Genomic DNA, 20962 nt, shown 5'->3' with positions numbered 1-20962 from the left:
TTGATTGCCGATTTAGTTCAAACCAGGACACCATTTTTATATCTTTCAGGTCCAATTTTGTATAATCCTGATTCCGAAAAACAAGCTGGGACTCATAAATAAAACCAAATGTGCTACATATAACTGAAAACATTACAAAGCCAACATATTTAGTGTTTTCATAGACTTTTGTAAACATGCTTATTCTGCAGTTGATGCCAGCAAGGCGTTTTAAAGAAGGAGTGGGGACAGGAGCAACAAAAGACTGGGACGGATCAATAAACACCTGTCTAGACAAAGGCTAAAACATTTGTGTTACTATTTCTTTAAATATTTTTTTTCTTACCGTCAATAGCAAGTCTTAAACATCTTCAAAATAAATGACTACGTTTGCTATTTTGAATCTTTTTGTTTTTTCTTGGCCAAGTAGGTTTCTGCAAAAATTTTTAAAACTGGACGTTTCTTTATGTTGTAACTTCACTATGTTGAGGTTGAGGTCTTTTCTCGTCACGTGCTGTGCTTTTGGTCTGTTTTGGTTTACGCACAAAAACCCACTTGGTACGGGTCTGAAAAACATCCTCGTACGGTGTGAAATATCTGTTTTGGTCGCTACTTTCACAAATGGTGATGGTCAGATCCTGGGAAAAATGGCTGTATTTGAAATACAGATGGAGACGTCTCCACAGCTCCTTGAAAAAAAACCCCACCTAGATTTGTCGCCATAAAAACCTGGTTCAAAATGTCTCTAGGTGTCCTTAAAATATCCAGCTGTATGACTCAGCTTTGCTGTAGTAACGCCGCCACCTCCCCCTCTGCCTCCTGCTGGCGGCCAATAAGCACATAATGTGACTGTGATATGCCATGTTTGGTACACATGTACACCTCGGAGGTTACTGATTGCAGGAACGTTAACTGTTAACATTATTTCATTCATTTTAGACGACTGAGCTGGAGGTACAAACCAAACTTTGAGTCTTGTGGACATCTCTTAGTGTTTTGTGGCTTCCTGCCCTGAATGAAATGAAGTGTGCCTCCATTAACATCAGAATATAATAATATCACACAAACGAGTGAAGTAAATTGAGGAAAGTGATACAAGTTGACTGAGATGCGACAGGATGCATTTGATTCAGCTCAGCAGGTGACAGACTGATCAGTACGTTACATTACAGCATCACAGTACGGGCACAAAGACGAGTTTTGCTGCAGTTATTTCATGATCAGCTGAATCATATACTTGACTGTGCAATATGAGTTTCAAGTGTGTCTCTTACTGCGTTTACTTTTGTTGTGCACATAAACAACAGATTTAATAGTACATTGTTTTAATGTCGTTTTGCTTGCGAGACACAATTTAGAGCCAGCGCACCTCTGTGCCCGTTGGGACGAATTCCAGTCAGCACAAGTCCTTGGATTTAATTGGTTCAGCCTTTAAAACTATTATCTGAAATAATAATCAAACTAAATTATTTAAACTACTAAAATGAAGATCCTTCAGGACTGTGTTCAGCAGTTTGAAGTGATGTCGCCTCGGGCAGAATTTTACACTCAGCAGGTCTACCTCGTTCAGAGAAACAGGAGCCGCTGTTTGGCGGCCAAGTGTTTTCCAATAAATACTCTTCTGACTGAGCTGCAGTTATCTGGGCAACATCACCACGAGAGTCATTCTTACTCCATCTGAAAACATCACACGTTAATAGGTAGGAATGTGTAGCCATTCTGAGCTGAACTGTGTGATGAGTCACTCTGTTTACAGTCATCTTCAAATGATTCGAATGAACGAGGAATCAATGAGGAGCAGCAGAATCGCATCATTGTGCAATCTGCAGTTGATTTCTAATTGAAAGTGACGGCTTTATGAGAGGACGAGTTGTCGAACAATTTCATTTGGAGACGGAACACAGGCGGAAGAGAAACAGCCAGTGGGTCCACGGCGAGCAGAGAAAAAAAATAATAAATCTATGGCGGTCTGCCAGCTTACAGTAACAAACGGCCCAATCACTGCCTCTCCTCTCTCCGTGTCACACCGGAGTTAACACATAAAATCAATTTCACTCTCTCTGCAGCACCTGTTGAGGCGCCATTACCGCACAACTGGTGAGGTCAGTTTTGACTAAAAGCTTTGAACGCCGTCACACAAAACATCACTTCTTCCCTTTGCACCGGGTCGTTCGGCTGCCAACAGTACTTTGTGTGACACTAAATTGTCCATTTGGAAAGTCAGTGGAATATCCTCGTGTCTCATGCAGGAAGGGAAGGAAACAAGTGAGAGACAGGCAGGAGGAGAGAGAGAGAGAGAGAGAGAGAGAGAGAGAGAGAGAGAGAGAGCATCCCCCTAACTGCCTCACTGAATCATAAAATCCTCCGTGCTGGTTGAATTATCACTCCTCTCCGCCGTGTGTCTGGGGCTGTTTATATTCCAACTCCTGCTGTGCACAGGGAACGCGGAGAGGATAAAAGGCAGGTTTTTCACCGTGCATTAGGTAAGAGTGTTTGATTTGAGGGGATAGAGGGAGCTCAGGTTGAGCTGAGTGGAAGGGAGACGTAAGGAGGAGAGAGGCGGCGGGCCCATCGAGGCTGACATCACTCGAGACCGAGCAGTCACGCCCGGGGCAACCGCATCTAGTTTGTCATCCCTCCTATGGCCTCGCAGTCTGACAGTAATCACTCACCCTAGAGTCAGAGAGGAGACGACAGGCCTGTATACAAATAAAACCTTAAGCAGAGGAGAAACTGGGCGCTGCAGCCCAGCCGCCCGCCTCCGCGGAGACACCGCAGCCTGCTGGGTATTCTAGGCAGGAAAACATAATGGTATTCACGGCACAGAGAGCCCAATATGGATTTCAGCATAGAAATTCAGCCATTAAATCCAAACTGAGGCATTGGAAATGAATTCCAACAGGCAGTCCGCAGTTATGGGAGGCTGCGATTGGCCGGCGCCGCTGTGAATGTGAATCTAGTTTTCAAAGTTTTTGCAGGGACGTGGGCATTTTTCATCCCAGCATGGAGGGGGGGGAAAAGGGGGGGGGGGTGCTGATAGTTGGTGTCTTACTTGCAGTAGGTGTCATTTATCATGCCGTAGATATGGATCTCTTTGCACATGTCCATGGCGAGGATGAGCGTGAACCAGCCAGTGCTGAGGTAGGAGCCGGACTGGATCCTGCAAAACACACACAAAGACAGCTCTTTGACTCGAACAATCATTTGAATAAAACAACAATTAAAATACATTTGTATCAAGATACAAACATCCGTAGCGTGTGCAGGACTTGCGTGACCTTTGTACTCTCGTCTCTTTTGCGCTTGTAATGCGGTTGATCTGAGGGTTAAAATTATTCAAACAGCTGTTCTTAGTGTAGGCTGCTCTGGATACAAATCTCAGCTTGGGATCAAAAATGCAAATTTAAATGTAAATGCATCTCCAGCACAGCGAGACAGCCCTCAGGTACGAATCATTTGTCTGTCTGACTGTAAGATCCACATGAGTCGCTTCTCTGATATTAAAAAACCCACTTGCAGTCTTAAAGGACAATTTCACCTGATATTTAAATCTCTGTCTTTTTCTCCTCACCCCGATGCTTAAAGTTGAAAGTAAAGTTCATTCAAATCACTTGCCTCGCCATTTCCTCCCAATGTATACAGAAAATACTGCCACGTTGGCAAGCTGGTGTTCGTACATTAAAGTAACGTATGCATACAGCTTCATCGGGCGGATTGAGCTGAAGTCATCACCCAAGCACTGATGCACATTGCCTCCAACAGCTCCGTGTGCATTTTCTTTTCAAAGTTATAGCCTGAAGATGCCGTAAGATGCCATTCACTATTCAACATTGTTCAACAGCCCATGCTTATTTAAAATGTTTTAAAATCCCAGAAGAAACAGAAAAGGGCTCTATTGAGCTTGTGCAGCATGATCTAATTCTCTTGAAGCCTTGAGATCCCAAATTGATTTGAAAATAGGTTATTTACACCCTTTAGAAAACCAAACTCTTCGCTGTAGCTGTTAAATTAAAACAGGTGGGTGAGTCGAGGGTGTAGATAACCTCTTCTCAAATCAATTTGGGATCTCAAGGCTTCCGGAGACTTTGATAAGGATTCAACATTATTTAAGTCTGCTGCTGCTTCAGCTACTTCAGAGAACGCTGCAACCTTGTTCTGTTGTGAAGCTCCAGAAAGGTTTTTGTGGACTCCGAAACTAACTTTCCATCGGCATGAAAGTGAGTAGATGATGACTGAACTTATCCTTTAGTCAATTAAACAGGTTGTAGAAATCCAGTATACAAAAGGTTCAAAGGCCGAGTGCAGAAACTCACTTCACTGGGTTGTTGAACATCTCACAACAACAAGCCGGCAGCAGAACACATGTTGTCCCCTGGGAGCGATGCAGGAACCCCCGTGGGCTAATCAATAACAACCTGCACAATCCTTTCATCAGCGTCAGACCCGTGGTGTATGAGTGATGATCTTTCAAAGTTTAAAAAGCTTTGATCATTCTCAAACACAGAGCGCACAGCCGAGATGCATCTTCACTCAAGGTTTTGTCGAAAGCAGCACATTAAAACTCAGAAGTGGGTCACGAAAGGTAGACCCGCTGCCCCCGCAGGGCAGGTGGCCCCGCACTCCCGGAGGCCCTCCCCCGCCTTTCAGCAATGCATAACACTACAAGGAGTCTTTGACCTTGAATAAATTAAACAGAGTGCACAGTGTGATACTGATGATGAGGAAAAAATAGTCGCATCACCACAGCTTGAAACAGTATCAGCACAGAGATTATGGAGGGCCACAGGTGTCAACGCTACTCGTCAACTACGTGAACCACAAACACAGAAATTAATAAATACTAAAATATGTATATAAAGAATAAACCAATAAATGGCACTATTTTATTATTTCATCCTAAAATGGAGGATAAGAAGGAGGATTTTTAAAAGACCTTTCAAAAATTGGTCAAATAAAAAGAGATTCATGAAGAGAATGACATCAATCAATAATAACATCAATACAAACATATAAGTGAATACCCCAAAGAAATACATTCTCAATTAAGTCAAAAATAAAGGGTTTGATCCAGAAATAGGTGCTGTTCCATTTATCCAATCTCAGATCAATTACTGTAACGCTTTTAAACCAATTTTAATATTCTGGCTCCCAGCAGATGTAAATAACAAAAAGTGGTCCCCAGAAACAGCAAATCACAGTCAAAAGTCCAGCAGAATTCACTGGAATACATATAACAAGTATTTGGAAAAGCAAACCCTGTTGGCTGATCAGCATCCAGTCATTGTTCTCAGCAGGTACATTGGACAGCTCCGGAGTCACTAGCTGTTCCAGGATCAGGACCCTGGACAGCGCTCAACACAAAGGCTGGTTCACAATCTTCTAAATCTGTTTCCTGACATTTCGGCCTCATGATTCCTTAAAAACTGACTGTATTCTGAGTAGAACGGCACTCAGTACAGCTACAGAGTTTCAGAGAGAAATTGACGAAAATGTCACAAAACAACAAAATCTCGCCATATGTTAAAGCATCAAAAGTTAATGGGGTTTAGTCTGGGTCGAGACCCATTGTCCATATGAGTTTTGTGAAAATCTGATCAGTAGTTTTTGTGTTATCCTGCTGACAAACCAACTAACCCAACCAAACAACAAACAAATGTGCACGGGTGAAAACCTTAACCACAATGCAGCAATTAGAGGAGGAAATCTTTGTCGCAGCAGAGAAATGTTTTCTCTTCCATCCTATCCTGTTATTCATCACTTGACCCATGAAATTTGTTTTGCGACTCCTATTTTGGGAACCACTGTTCTAAATGACCTCTACGGCAAAGCATGCGGATGCTTTAGGCTGTTGCTGATCTACTTATAGTCATAACGCCTTGGAACAGCGGAACAGGTTATTTCAGATGAGTAAATTTTAGTTCTCCAAACAAAACTGGAACCGTATCACCAACTAAGAACCCACACAAAGCTCTTCAACTCAGCTCATTGAAATCATTCAATTTCCACAGCGTTGTGTGGTAAACACATTTTATTTTGTTGTGAATCAGACGTAATTAGATATAAAAAAAAAATACTCCTTTCCCTCATATTGTTGCGCTGTGAACGCAGCTGGGACACGACTGATGCAGGTCTGAATGATAACTAGAGGGTTATTTTCCAAACAATTCACGGAGCGGAAACGTAATTTCTTGCCTCTTCTCTAATGTCAGTTGAAAACAGGCAGAGAACGCTGTTTTCAAATTACAGAAAATAATGACTTGTGATTACGAGCTAATATTAACATCGACCTTATTAAAGCAGAAAAGGGGACATGGCAGGGGTGGATGACGGCACTGAGATGGGTCAGGATAAAAAAAGAAAGATTTGCATTGCAGGGGAGAGAAAATTTTGCAGTTGAGTTTTAAATCCTGACCTTTAATCTGAGTGACCTCATAAGGCCGGTGGCTGTGATCTGTCAGGTTTGTGTAGCAGTTTCTGAGTCGAACCGAAAGCGGCGACATTAGAACTAGGCGACGATTTGATCATTTTCAACACGTTGGCTGGCTCGATTTGATGACCGAGGATCCAATGTGACAAAAGTGAAAACATCGATCCATATTATCATTTTCAAGACACATCTTTATTTTTTAAATTCCCCTGGCCCGTCATGTGCCACCTCATCTGTCCAGGCTCACCTCCTTCCTAAAAAAAGTGCATGCAGGCTGAAATTCAGCCAGGTTGTTCCGTCGCGAGGTACGGTGACTTAATCTGCCAGCAAAAAAAGGAAAGTTATAAAAAGACATGAATATGTAATTAGTTAAGCTACCGGCAGAAGAGAAGGGCTAATTTATGCAATGCAAAAGACAATGTTTTGTTTCCTTGTTAAAAATGTTTCATGTGTGTTGGTGGAGTCATTTTAAAGTCAGCTTTACTGATAATTATCAAATGAACCTTACAGATAAGTGATGTAATTCTGTTTTGTAATGAAACTTGTGGTGGTAGTATGAGTCATTTACACACAACATGCAAATAAAGGGACCAGGTTTAAAAATACCGTGATTCCCCTCAAACAACCTCTCTGTGCCTGCACTATTTCTGCCACAGTGGGCTGGGGGTGGAGGGTTCAGGTCTACTTGGGGATGATTATAACCTGATGATACACTTTGACATTCTAATACTTTCTATTCGGTTTGATTTATTGGTGGCAGCTCCGCAGTGAAGACTTTCTTCTAAAAAGGTCTGAAATGATGGCTGCAATAATTCATGAGCATTTGTCACATCCATGTATTTGTCCCAATAATCTGTGGTGTACGGTGAAATGCTGCATATATCGTATTGCCCTTTATGTTTCCAAACAGCACGACTAGGAAATCTTGCTTGGGGTAAATTCTAATTATTACTATTCCCATTGAGCTGGACTGTATCAGTGCATCAGTGTCTGATGTGCTGCTTCTTGTACATATTGGCCAACATATAGATATCACAGTTGTGCGACCTCATATTATTTGCATTAGAATCAGTCCCAAATGTCAAGTATCTGTGGGGCTCTAAATGTGAACGCTCCTCTTGACGTCTGTGTCCTTGATGAAGTTTGAGATTCTCGAGGTGAGCTCTTATCATTGTCAGTTCAGCTGTGTTCCTCCTTTTATCACAAATTAACCTCCGTTGCTGCTGATTAACAAGTAAAACGTGTCGTACCCTCCTGTGCTCATGAGGATTTGTTCTTAAGATGACAGTGTGAGTAGTACAGAAAATGATAAAGGTTTCATGAGCTAGATCATGGTTCAGTTACTTGTTTTTTTCCACATGGCCAGAAAATATGCTCCTCGACTTCTTAACAAAAAAAAGTCCAATCTTTTTTATTTATTTGGAATTGGAATTTTGTCTGGTGGAGAGATGGAAGTGTTCATATCTGAAATAACTCAACAACTATTGGATGGAGTGCCGCTGAATTTTGTCTAGATGTTCATGGTCCCCAGAGGATGAATCCTTACTTTGGTAACTCTTCAGGTGAAAATTCTAATTTGTCTGAAAAGTTACTGTCTCCACTCTGAGATATATTCACGGGACCTGTTCTGGCCATCTGTCCCACAAGTCCATCCTGAGTTACAAAAACATGTGCATGTCAGGCTACAGACCAAATAACCACTGCAACATGTGATGTTGATTTACAGAACTGTGAACACAGTTCATGGCTCATCTCATATTCCTGCTCTGTGATATACAACACAATCAGCAGAATTAATTTTGGCAGTGTATGTTTCTTTGTGTTGCAACTTCTTTAGGTTCCAGTTTCACTTTTATGTCGACACAAGACTGTGTTTGTGCTCTGGTGAGGTTTCAGCACAAAAACCACCCAGTCATCCTTAGGAAGAGATCCTGTGTAGGCTCAAAATACCAGTTTTGGTCGTCACAAATGTGCCAGTAAATTGTCCTGCGGTCTCCTTGAAAATATCAAGCTGTGTCACTCTTACATCATTAAAACGTTGTCACTGGCTTGGCTGCTGGTTTGCCCATGGCTCCATCACTATTCCCTTCACCTCCTGATATGAGAGTCAGGTCACAAGCATGCAATGTGAACGTGATATGACACGTTCTGTAGAAATATCAATATGGCACACAGTCTTCGACACGTGCAAATGTGAGCAGATCAGTGGCTGGCAGAAATGTTAAGTGCCTTCATTTTATCTGGCGACTGGGCTGTAATATAGTATAATACAGTTTCTTGGCTTATAGATAGTCATTCAAAAACATTAAAGAAACCTTAAAAACTATGTTAAACTGACAATTATAAAAAAAAAAAAAAAAACAGTTTCAGTGGATTACAACAAAAGTGCAGAGAGCACCAGCAGCTGTGCCCCTAATCGGCCATAGAGGAGCTGCACACAACTCACATCTGTTTATCTTTGGCTTTAGAATGATCATTTATTGGATAAGTAAAGACGGCAACTCTGTGCGACCACATCAAAGGCAAACCACTCAGCCAACTAAACTAAAACATTTTCAAACATCCACACTGCTAAGATGTGCGTTTACGGCCCCAAGTGCACAATGTAGCTAGGCTTTTAGTTTTGATAGCCCACCAAACTGTCGCTCACACGCAGGCACTGGGGTTGTCGGGAGGTGAAATTAAAAAAGAAACACAACAATTTGTCGTAATAAGGGATCGGAGGAGCACAGACGGGAAATGGCACATTATCACTGATACACAGCTCTGCAGCTCGCAGCCGTCAGAGCTGTCAACACATCACTATTAGCCTGCATTATTCATTAGCCATTTGCCACTCTAGTAGTAGGCACACAGACTCGTACACACATATACATATATTCACGCACACACACACACACACACATACACAGCATCCCCAGCCGAGCGCTGAATGTCCTGGAGCAAAAAACCTTGCTGGAATAAATAAAAGGGGGTGGGATCTGCTGACCTGATAACTAACATTTCAAAGCAGGTGTATGGGAGTGGAGACGCAGAGCGGGCGGCTGATAGAATTCAAGGTCTACAGCAGCCACTGCGTTTACCTGTGGCAATTATAATGGGACAACTTTGCAGAGAGGACGCTCTCATTGTGAGGCCAATTTAAAAAAAGAGATAAGACGCGGAGTGAAGCTGCTTTGGCAGGCGACAAATAACATACAGAGCCGGAGGACAGAGAGAATGCAATTTGCTTGTTGTTTTTCTTTTTTAAAAGCACTAAAACACAGCCTTTAAGTCCAAGATGGAAAATAAAGGTGTCATGAGGTCTGACTCAACGCTGTCTGGCTTTATACCCAGTCTCTTTCAGTCCCCGCTGCTGTGGCGTTCCTGAAAAATGAAACATAATAAATTGTGTTTGGGCACGAACAGAGGTGGGTGAAGAAAGACAAAAATGAGAAAGCTCAGTTTAATCTGTCCTTGCTCTCTCCCACACACAGCTGAGACAAGTGAGGCGGGAGTGATTGGGGCTGACGTGCTAGGACGCTGCGGCGCTACCAGCACTTGGAAATGAAGGGTGTTTGAGAAATGAAGTCAGACACCCTGAGCAGGGTCTAAGTAAATAATCCCCCAAGTCTGACTGAGTTGGAGCTTATTGTGCTTTACCTGCCGAGCGCCAGGGGCTAAGAGCGGTGGAGAACTGCCCAGGATCAGTAAGAGTCTCCTCCAACGCCGACTCTGTTCAATAACTCGCACTTGACATTCACAGCAGGGGAGCTGTCCACGTGTGCGAGAAAATCCGCACTGACGACCGGTTGAATCGAACCGTGCCTTATAGTGCCTCTGCAGCTGCACAAATATGATATGACACCTGTCAAAAATACTTAGTGGGATATAACTCAACTCCATTGTAAGAAGTCGATCCTTAATCCGGAAGGAGCTCACTCTGACTTTAAAAACTGTTGCACATCAGACAAAATCAATTATGATACGATATGAGACAAACACTCACGAAAGCAGTCACCTGCTGGAGGAGCACCGGTTCTCATATGGACAGTTCAGCTTGAACTGTGATGTGAAGGATTAAACACTACACCACACAGGCAGAGTTTGACATTTTCGAAATACACTCATTTGCTTTCTCAATGAGGAGTAGATGAGAGGACTGACACCACTCTTGCATCTGTATTAGAAATACGAGGGCACCGCCCACACCTGGTTCACTTAGCTTAGCACAAAGACTGGAAACAGTTGGAAACACCTAGCCTTTTCCAACGGTGATAAAATCTGCTCACCAGTTGGTGTTCATTCCATTATTGGGAATTGGGAATGCATGAAAGAATTTGGCAGCTATTTACTATTAAAACAGCACATTATTCACATCAGATATGTTGAGGTAAATGTTGAGTTAATTTGAAAGAAATGTCGTGATTTTTTTGCATTACATCTTTCAACCTGTGTTTTACATAAGATACTAAGAAGACTAAATAAAACAACAGAAATACTTAAAATGATAAGGAGGTAACAGGAGTAAACGACAAAATGAACACCACTACCAACACTTCTAAAGTTCACAAATTAACACATGCATGGTTTTTACAAAAACCAAAAGAGTGCAAAACAAGAACGTGTTGTCGTGTGCCGTACTTTTTTTCTTGGCCACACGCTGTGGCTTGAAACTTCATAGATATAATGTGTTAATTAGTGAGCTTTAGAGGGGCTGGCAGGCGGATTCTGGTACCGCTAAATGAATGCTAATGTAGCTCTGTGTCTGCTGGATATGTTAATAAGCCGCTGTTTGCTAGCACATTCACCATATCAACATTTACCAGCTGATAATATGTTAATATTGTGTTCACAGCTCATTGCACTGGCCCCAAGTGACTCCGAAAGGTCAATTAATACTCAGTTTTTATTTTCTACCCTTTTTATACATCATGCAGACTCGTCATTTTTCACAGTTAGTATTCATTGGCTGATTTGCGAGATAGTGACTCCCTTCATTTTTACTTTCATTACATTTAATTTAATTTAATCTGAAAGTCTCTTGAGACACATTCTCCTTTACACTAGAGTTACAAAAATTAATTCATTAATTCAAATTAAATAACTCCTAGACCTCTCTTTAATTTCAACTGATTAATATGTATTTAGAATCAGCCTGTTAAAGGAAGTCACTACATTTTTAAACCCGGGGCTCTGTATTCATATGACATAGTCAGTGAATGATGGGTGATGATGGATACATTTATCTATATATATTGTCGGTTAGTTTATATTTATTGTAGAGACTCCCACAGAGCTACCGGCAACCTTCCTGTTTAGCCTCCAGCTAACACCAATAGAGATAAAATGATTTAATCTTGAAACAAATCATTTTATACAATATATGCACTGTTTTACAGCCATGTCTTTTACAATTCAAGTTGATGGGAAAAAGTATTTTTTGGGCCTCACATAATGTTTAAATTACACAGTTTGGCCACTATGGATGTTGGCTTCACAGCATGACGCTCTTCCTGGGGGCTTGCAAGGGAAGTGTAATTTCCCTGAAATTACTTTCCTTACAGTTTGTAAATTTGAATTTTGTACGAACGTAGCCTATAAAAATGCTTAACGGGTTACTAAATGGGCATCTGGGACCTGGTGGCTCGTATGTGTGGGAAACACTGCAGGGCCACGTCAACATTTTGACCAGTTTTAACTTGGAAGTCTACATTAAAAAACAGTAAATGATGCTCTCAACTGTGTTCTATTGAGCAGGATAACAATTTTTAAACTTTACGGTCTGATTTTCTTTGGCTGCGCATCACTTTGTATGTCACATTTGAAAGCGCTGTATAAGTAATGTTCTATTTTTAACACTGTGCCGAGAAGCTGTGAGCACTCTGTGCTTTTCAGCCAGGTCACTTGTGTGCTTGATGTGGAGAGACTCGGACCCTCCTACACATCCAGCCTTTCATCGTGTTACTTCAGTCACCTGTAGAGAACATTTCATCGGGCCAAACCAAGTCTACCCTCTCTCACAGGTGCAGGTTGAGCATTATTTCATCTATTTCTCTCTTAATCTCTTCATCCATCCCCTCTGTTCTGCCTCAAAGAAACTGCCACTCGAGCAGAGCTTTAGTTCTATAGTTCTTTCTTCTACCACCTAACCGTTGAGTGCGAGAGCTTCTTTACCTGCGGTTTTAGAATTGATCCACGAAACATGAAAATCAGACTTGCCTGCATCACCTCTGCTCCTCCTTCTCCCGGCAGGATGTAGCTTGATGCAAATGACTGTTTGTTATTAATTGATTACTTCATACAACAATAGGCTGCGAGACGAGCCGTTGTGTTTGCCCATGGGCGAATTCTGTATGGAGGAACAACATGCCGTGACTTTCTGTGTCTCTGAAGCAGCTGAGGAGCCCCTGGGACAACAGAGTGACAAAATCCTGAGCAGAGCTGCAGGGTGAAAACGGGGCTTTTGTGTAACATTTTTCTTTTACAGACCACGAAGCACAGCAATTTATTTTAATGATGTGAATGAGCAATGCAGCCGTGTTGGCTTGCTGAGGCGTTACTTAATTCTGCCGGGAGGCAATATGTGGCATCGGGGGTGACCTCCACAACCTGCATTATGAAAAAGACAATTTGCTTTCTTCAAGTCTAGTTTTGTTTACTTTTGTACCAGTATGTGATGCTAATAATAACCAGGAGGAGTGCATTACCCCTTGAAGAACAGACGCCTGTTGATGCAGAGATGCTCTGCATCCAAACATCACCCGCATGTTTTGATGATGTAAGGTCAGAAAGAGAGACAGAAAGTTTTCCCTCCAGTGACTCGCTTGAAAATCATCTCTTAGGTTTAAGGCTACATTTTTGGCCCAACATGTTTTTGTTTTGTTTTCTTTGTTTTTTTAGTAAGTGATGCAACACTAGACAAGTGAGAGACATGATGGGAAAGACACCAAGTGTGACATAAAAACAAAAGACATTGCAAAGCTGGAGACAGTAAGAAAAGACTACACTCACACACAAAAAACGTTTGCGTTTGCGTGTGTGTGTGTGTGTGTGTGTGTGTGTGAATTAACTGGTATGACTGAAAGGGAAAGTGCAAAAATAATAAAGAGATAAAGCTAAAAAGAGAATCGCCATTCTTCTCCCTAACTCTCCTCTCTTCCTCTGGCATGGACATTCAAGATGGCCAAAGACGGAAATGAGAAGACTTCTCTTTTTAAAGCCTTGCTTTAATCCTTCATCTGGTGCCACCACCATTAATTTGTTCAACACTTTATCAGCCTTGGCTGAACTTGTGAACGGAGATGAGTAGCAGCTGTTGCATACTTGAGCTCAGGTACAGACTAAATATTCAGGATGAAACTACAAAGTCTGAGGATGTTTCAGGTAAAGGTTGCAGTGGTTTCAGCTTGCAAACACAATGACAGAAGTATGACAGTTCACTGTGTTATAGATAGATAAACGATTGTAGAAATGTACCTCAATGACTGGTCTAACTGCATTTGTTGTAAAGTTACAGTTTAACATAACATCATGGCCAATAATGTATGTATGAAAAAAAAAAAAACATGTTTCTCCTCCATCTCAAACCTGCACTACTTTTGTCTTCAGACCCTGGCAGGGTTATGAGTCCTTTAAGACATCCCATCAACGCTTTGGAAATATTTTGCTGTCAAGGTATCAAATCCAGCACAAAAAATGTTGTTTCAGCTCCGTGTGAAATGCAGCGTTGGTTGCATACACAAGGTTCTCTGTTTGTTGTCTTCATTATGAAACAGCGTCCCCTTGATCTCAAGTTCATAGCTTACAGACTCACTGTACGGTTCAGTCCTCCTCTGTTCAGTTTGAAGTGCTCACACTGTTCCATTCCAACTTCAATGTGACTGCACACAAAAGAATCTGGTGCTGCCCGATTCACCTTCCGATGATATAACCTCCAAGGATGATCCAAGAAAAGATGACTGGACTAAAATGTAACGTCTGTTTTTTAAAGTTGCTGCTGCACACATGGACCATTTTGGTCACTTTTAGGACAAATTAAGCACAAATTACAAGTGTAATCTGTTTTCAGCCCAGCTGCCAGGATGAAATGCTGGCAGTTACTTTTCTGCAAACCAGGTTCACATTTGTAAGTGTCACAGGCTGCGTACCATGTTGATGTTTCTACAGAACATGTCACGTTCACATGACATGTTTAAGACCTGACTGTCATCTCGGGAGGTGGAAGTCATGGTGGTGGAAAGACGGGTGAAAAGGCAGCAAAAGTCAGTGATCATTGTTTGAGATTGCATTCCAACATTTGTGAGCATGACATCACAGGACTGAGTGATGAAGTTACATATTGGTCCTGGCAGGAGTCGTAGCATTTCCCCACTGGCTGTTGCACTCTCAGAATTTACGGCGTAAGTTGTTGCACGCTGACAAAAAGAAATACTCTGCCCTCCTTGGATACTGCTGACAACATAATTGTTTGACCAGACCATTTTATCTGCCTGTCAGTGGTAAGTTGAAAGTTTTGTTTGAATTACTGTGCTTTAGTTTAACGTTACAATGTTGCTGCACTGATGTTGACAGAACTTCGACATCTCCACGATGTAACTTTTGCTGTCCAACACTGCATGATGTCATGTGATCTGTTTCTTCAGTGCACGCTAACAAGAAATATTACTGGGACCAAACAAAACACTGCACATGAGTGTCCAATATACAGAAATTCAAATCATAAACTCTACCACCCTGTTGTGATGGAACTGCAAAATCCCGGCTGTAATAGAAAAATGGTATTTGTGCCTAAACCTAACCGGATCATAATCACAGAGCTGTCACAGCATATAATATCAAATCTAACATAAAAATGCACTTGCTACATGAAGAAACATAGTTGCAGCGTAAAGAAATGCAAAATTGCAACATTTCAACGGTCTGCAGAGAAGTATATTTCCAACATTTAATCTGATGATTGGGTTGTTCTTTTTTTATTTTCCCATTCAGGGAGTGTTTTATCCTCATTCGCAAATCATTTCCCTCATTTCACTTTCATCCACAGAGTATAATTACGCATCCACTTCACAAAAACAGATGATGGTTTTAAGTGGTTTAAAAATGTAACTGAGGGATTAAATAACAGGAAAAGCAAAAGTAAAACTTCCATCTTCTTCAAACTTTTCTCTATACAGGAGTTGAACAACAATCAGCAGGCGCAATCTTAAAGGATCGAGCACCTTCCAGCCAAACACACCTACCATTTATAGAGAGAACAACATTGTTCCAATCAACACAAGTGTGAGTCCTTAAACTAATGCAATCAGACTGAACAAAAAAAAAAGAAGCTGCACTACAGAACCAAAAGTCACAGAAAAGAAGATAATTGAGGCCTAACCGTAACAAAAACAAGTGTGTTCGATAAACTGTTTTCTCAGCAGAATGATCGCAGGAGCAGCTGTCGCCCAAATTTCTACCCGAGGTTCTCCTGACGTTTTCTCTCCATCAGGGTCTACTGTGTTTATGTACTTTTCACCGCAGTAAAACTCACTGCACACTCGCAAAAATAAAACAGGTTTGTATCTTTACTGTGTCTCTCACAGTAAAGATACATACAGTGTAGCTACTTCTATCTTCCTGGGATCAGATTTCCTCTGGAACGCTATAAAACTGTCACTGCCCATTTGTCTCCGACTGTACTGCCCAGTGACTTTGAAAGATAAGCCTGCCACATTCTAGATTTTTTTCTTATTGTCCACAAATCCCACGAAAAAGACCAGAATCGACTGTGATTCGGAGTATTGTCTGTAGAGTCAAGATAGATAAACTACAGACTGATTTATATTTTTCCTTTGTGCTACACGCCTACAGTGTTAAACTGTTTAAAAAAAAACCACCAATGTTCCTCCCATTGTAATGAACATGAGCAGTGTGATGATTAATTTTGGGTCAATCCCACATACGCCGTACTGCTTGGTAAATAACACCAACCTACACTGGAAAAGGACAACCTTTTGTCTCAATTTATCATTCTGAAGTAAACACTGATCGCACAGTGTGACGGCTACAAAGAATGACATCATCCACGCATACATTGGTTCCCTATAAGCTTCTTTTTCAGAGGCTATTCGGTTCAACACCAAGCAGGATTTAACCAGGAACAATTAAGGTCTAATCTCAACATCAAGTTGCATTTTTCCCATTCCATCTGCCTGCCGGGCTCCATTCGGTTTGAATCGGCCCATCATGGCAGGGATTAGCATTTCCATTACGGGGCTACCTGACTTGTCTCGTCTCCCCACAGAACTGTGGAAACATGTACTCAGAAAGCTCTTCTAATTCAGTGGCAACCAGGTTAATTTTCTATACATTTTGCACAATAAAAGACCTACATTATTTTTTTCATTATCTAAAAGCCCTTATTAGGAAGCAACACAATCAGGAAATGTCTGGTTTCTACCACCAGTATCTTAAAACAACAGGTAAGATTTGAAAGGTAGAGCAACAGCGAGTGAGCGAGCAGAGAGTGTGTGATATTTTACAGCTGGTGGTCTGGAGAAAGAAGGCATTTAGCAGTAAATGTGCAGTTTAGCAGCAACATAACTGTACAGTAAAGGCCTCAGTTGTCGATGAATAAACGCTGCAGCTTCTCAAGACCGATCTGAGGTCTCCGCAGAGTTGTTTCATTACTGCTGGTAAAAGTGAAGGGGTTAAGCACAAAGAGCTTCCGCCCGGGTGGAAAACACACATCTCCTCTGTTCTCTGACTACGGCCTCGACTCAGAGCAGAAGGCTGACACACAAAGATTCAGCGTGGAGCTAGAAAAACTACTGAGAGCTGAGCACATGGCCTTTTAAAAGTGCTTTTCTCTCAGGTCTCCCGCGCACACATGAGTTGCGTCACCCAACGCACGCTTGTTTGAGGGAGAGACAGGGAGGGGCGGGTGCCCTTTGGCGATACTCCAGAGAAGGTCCATCATGGGCACGGCTCGACGCAGCCAAAAGCGCCAGTGGAAAAAACCCAAAGGTAGGGTGTCTGCCGTTTGCATAACCAAAACAGGATGAGGCACTGTTTTCCTCAGTCACCGTCCACAGGTTATGGTGGAACAACTGGATTAACTGTTGACACTCTACATTGCAACAAGAGTGAACAGATGGGCGTTTACTCAATGGAGAGCGCTCCGGCGTTGTGTAAAACGCTGTTCCCTTGCTGATATGTGTTTCCTGTTACCAGCGGTACCTCCGACAGACCAACATTCCTTCTACTAGATCAGTAAGAAACAAAACCTGCCTACTAATATTACAACCGAATGTTTTCTCAGTCAGTCGGTCGGACTGGGATTGTTAGAGTTGCTGTTTTGCTTTGGACAGTAGCCAGGCTGCTACCTGTCACTTTGCTGCTAACACTGTCTTTGTGACAGCGGCACTAACAGAAATACCACAGGAAAACTCTGGAAAGGGGGTCCTTATGCTATCACTCCTCCCTCAGTACATGCCACGCTACATTGTGAATCTTTCTCTTTGTCTCAGTTTATCTTATATTGCCTTTTATTCAAAACAAATCCCAAAAGACAGTTTGTACGATTGCTTTCTCTATATCTTCTGATATGTAAAACCGTCTTTTCATGGGAATAAGTCATTTGTACTATAGTCCTTCAGGGCCTGATGATATTGGATTTTAGTCCCTTGAGGACGTCTTTGTTTCCGCTTCAGTGGCTGTTTCTGAATTTTCTCTCTCTCTTTCTCTCTCTCTCTCTGTCTCTCTCTTTCTGTCCAATGACCCCTTTTCCTTATTTCCTGTTCACGCTCGGCCTCTGCTCCTCTGTGTTTTTATCACCTCTATCCACAATTTCTCTCTCTGACCCTTTCAACTCTCCTCTTCCGCGCTCAATCTGTTCATCCCCTCTCTCTGTCCTGACCCTCTGTTCCCTGCGATCTCCTCTCCCCTGAGTTAATGGCCATGTTGTCCTCCTAAACCAGATGTCGATATGAGCGCAGGGAGAGGACGGAGAATGGAGGGCTGGTTAAAAAAAAAGAGGACAGGGAGGCTCTGAACTCCCCGTGTGGAGGCTGATGTCGCGTCAAAACAGACGTGTACTCTGACATTTTGCACAGAGCATTTTGTAGAGTGAAGTGCCCACTGAATACACTCAGTACACTGAGCTTACCGCCACAGGAGTCAAACTGTGCACCGGTCTTCTGAGTCCGGGAGGGAGAGGGACTGAGGACGCCGACAAAACCACAACATGATGACAGACTGGAGTGGAGAGACCTTCCCTGAAGTGTCCCAGAAAAATGTCAGAGCATCAAAGCTGCTGATGGTGATAATACATTTACTCAGCTGCACTGTCGTCACACTCCTCAGCCTGTTCTGAAGTGAGAGCTCACTTAGCCTGAGCAGCACGATATCAGCGTGTTTGAGCTTGTTACTGACCCAACAGACTCCAGCATTGTAACCGAACGCTTTGTGACCGTTTTGTGACACTGCCTGCAAAACATATCCAAGATTTATGTCAAAAATGATCAGCCGTTGACCGCTTTGTGAAACTAAAATTCTCCAGTTTGGAGCCAGCTATTGCCACATTAGACTGTCAATCTGATTAGGCTTTAATTCGCTGTATTCAGTTGAAGTATGTCGATTGATGGAAGTTAACGCTGGGTGGGCTGTGAGTTTGTTTTTTTTTTTTGCAATGCTTAAGTGGTCGTAGGTCTAAAAAAGTTTTGAGAAACAGTTCCAGAGTAAAATGCAACTTGAATCAGCCAACAGGACAAAAACGGGGGGTCTATCAGTAAAATGTGCCTCATTAACATCAGAAAATTCCACAGTCTGGTCTGTTGGATTCTCCGCCGATCAGCACTGGACTTTTTAAAGAAGCAACAGCCGGTGATAAAGCACAGATGAAGCATCATGTGGAACACGTAGGTCACCCCTTGCTGTTTTAAAGTGACTGATGATAAAATAGTGTCAGTCGGATCCTGGCGAGCGCCAGAATATCAATTCCATTTCTGCACGCTTAACAAGTCAGTTCACATTTGAGATAACTAATGGTATGATGATAACTAACTGATATGATGTTACTCATAATGAGTGATGTGATGTCCTTATGCACATCTTACTTCACTCATGCTTACTTTATATCCAGGATATCTTGTTTGCTTTATTCTACGAGCAGCTAACGTCTCAAAGTTAATTGCATTTTGATGGTTTTCATGTTGATCTATTTTTTAAAAACACCACAGAGGAGAGAAGAGAGACTCAGATGATACAGAATGATAGTCAGGCGAGGTGGAGAGCTGCTGCATCTTCTCCCCCCCCCACAGAGTCTCTGTGCTGTTGGCATGATCCGAGGCTGCAGTGTTCACCGACTCCCTGCATGCGGAGAACATCCGTCAGTCCAACCTGACCCACAATCTCTACATTTGTCACTGTAGCATGTACAAAAACCCCTACAAACACCCAAATGATCGACAGGAGGTGCAAATAAAGAAAGCCAGAGAGCAACATATTTCCCCCTCCTCTCGGCCTCGCTCCTGCATCCTCGCAGCCATCCCTCGCCTCTCCTAACACGCATGGAGCTCACGGCGAGGGGTTCCCACTGATCTCCTCATCTCCGCCTGGCAACCAGCACTTTAATAATTCTCTCAGTGCAGAAGAAGGCATCTGATGCTTTTATGCCGACCACCACCCCAGCAGTTTTCTCTCATTAATTTCGCAGCACCCCAGTGAGTCTGAGGCAAAGACTTGGAGAAGACAACACACTTACATCTAAATCTTTTCTCTTTTTTTTTTCATTTGGCTCTAGGAGAATGTGTCTGAGCTGTTTGCTTTACAAGAAACATGTCTCCCTCTATTTGGGCAAAACAAATGCACGATAACGCCTGACCTACCTCTTGGACAGCATTAAATGCTTTTTTATAAATTCAGTGTTAGATTCTATGTATTACCGGGCTGCATATTGCTTTGATAATATATAACAATTAACTCAGCTGCCAGGTACCATTACCTTTGAGGAAAAGATCCAAAGTCTAACTTTTTTGAAAACATTACATTCTTATAATTTTCTATAGCCCTTAGGAGAGTAAGATAATATTTTTACCATGGGATAAAAATAACGTGTGTGATGTTTAATAGCTTTTCCATTCATTCTTTTAATTGAGGTCAACAGATTGCACTCGAAAAACCTCAAAAGTGAGTCAAAGTCAAAAGCAGTCGGCCTACACTGATGGTAGTTTTACACAATTACCGCCCACAGATAATTTCTCTGTCTCAGTCACACTCCGGCTAAAGCTTCAAAGCTAATTTCTCTCCCCGTTTCGTCTGCAACAACTGGGCAGATCAGATTCAAACAGATTATATAACCTTGTTTCTCATTTCAAAAGACAAAACCAGATTAATCAACGAGAGCTCAGCCCTGATTCAAAGTGTGCCGCACACGCTAAGCATATTTTCTGTATCATTTTAGGGCATTTAGCTGACGTGATAATCCCTCACCAATGCACAATTACTAGAACAGCAAATTCCTACTTTGGTTCCGACTGATTTCAGTATTTTTAGTTGGTAATAGCTCCTGTTTTGTGCTTGTACTCTGTGTATTTT

At 42.1% G+C, this 20962-nt stretch overlaps 1 protein-coding gene across 1 annotated transcript in view; it reads right to left on the bottom strand.

Annotated features, from left to right (window-relative positions):
- The window catches only part of st6galnac3 (ST6 (alpha-N-acetyl-neuraminyl-2,3-beta-galactosyl-1,3)-N-acetylgalactosaminide alpha-2,6-sialyltransferase 3), an 81127-nt gene that overhangs the window by 6038 nt on the left and 54127 nt on the right, over positions 1-20962 (bottom strand). The window contains exon 4 of the mRNA XM_037085103.1: positions 3032-3139. Coding sequence (XP_036940998.1) covers positions 3032-3139 — 108 coding nt within the window. The remainder of the gene's footprint in view (positions 1-3031; positions 3140-20962) is intronic.

The sequence above is a fragment of the Acanthopagrus latus genome, chromosome 21 (assembly GCF_904848185.1).
Source record: "Acanthopagrus latus isolate v.2019 chromosome 21, fAcaLat1.1, whole genome shotgun sequence".
Lineage (NCBI taxonomy): Eukaryota > Metazoa > Chordata > Actinopteri > Spariformes > Sparidae > Acanthopagrus > Acanthopagrus latus.
Note: the sequence above shows the minus strand (reverse complement) of the source record. Positions and strands in the feature narration are given on the sequence as shown.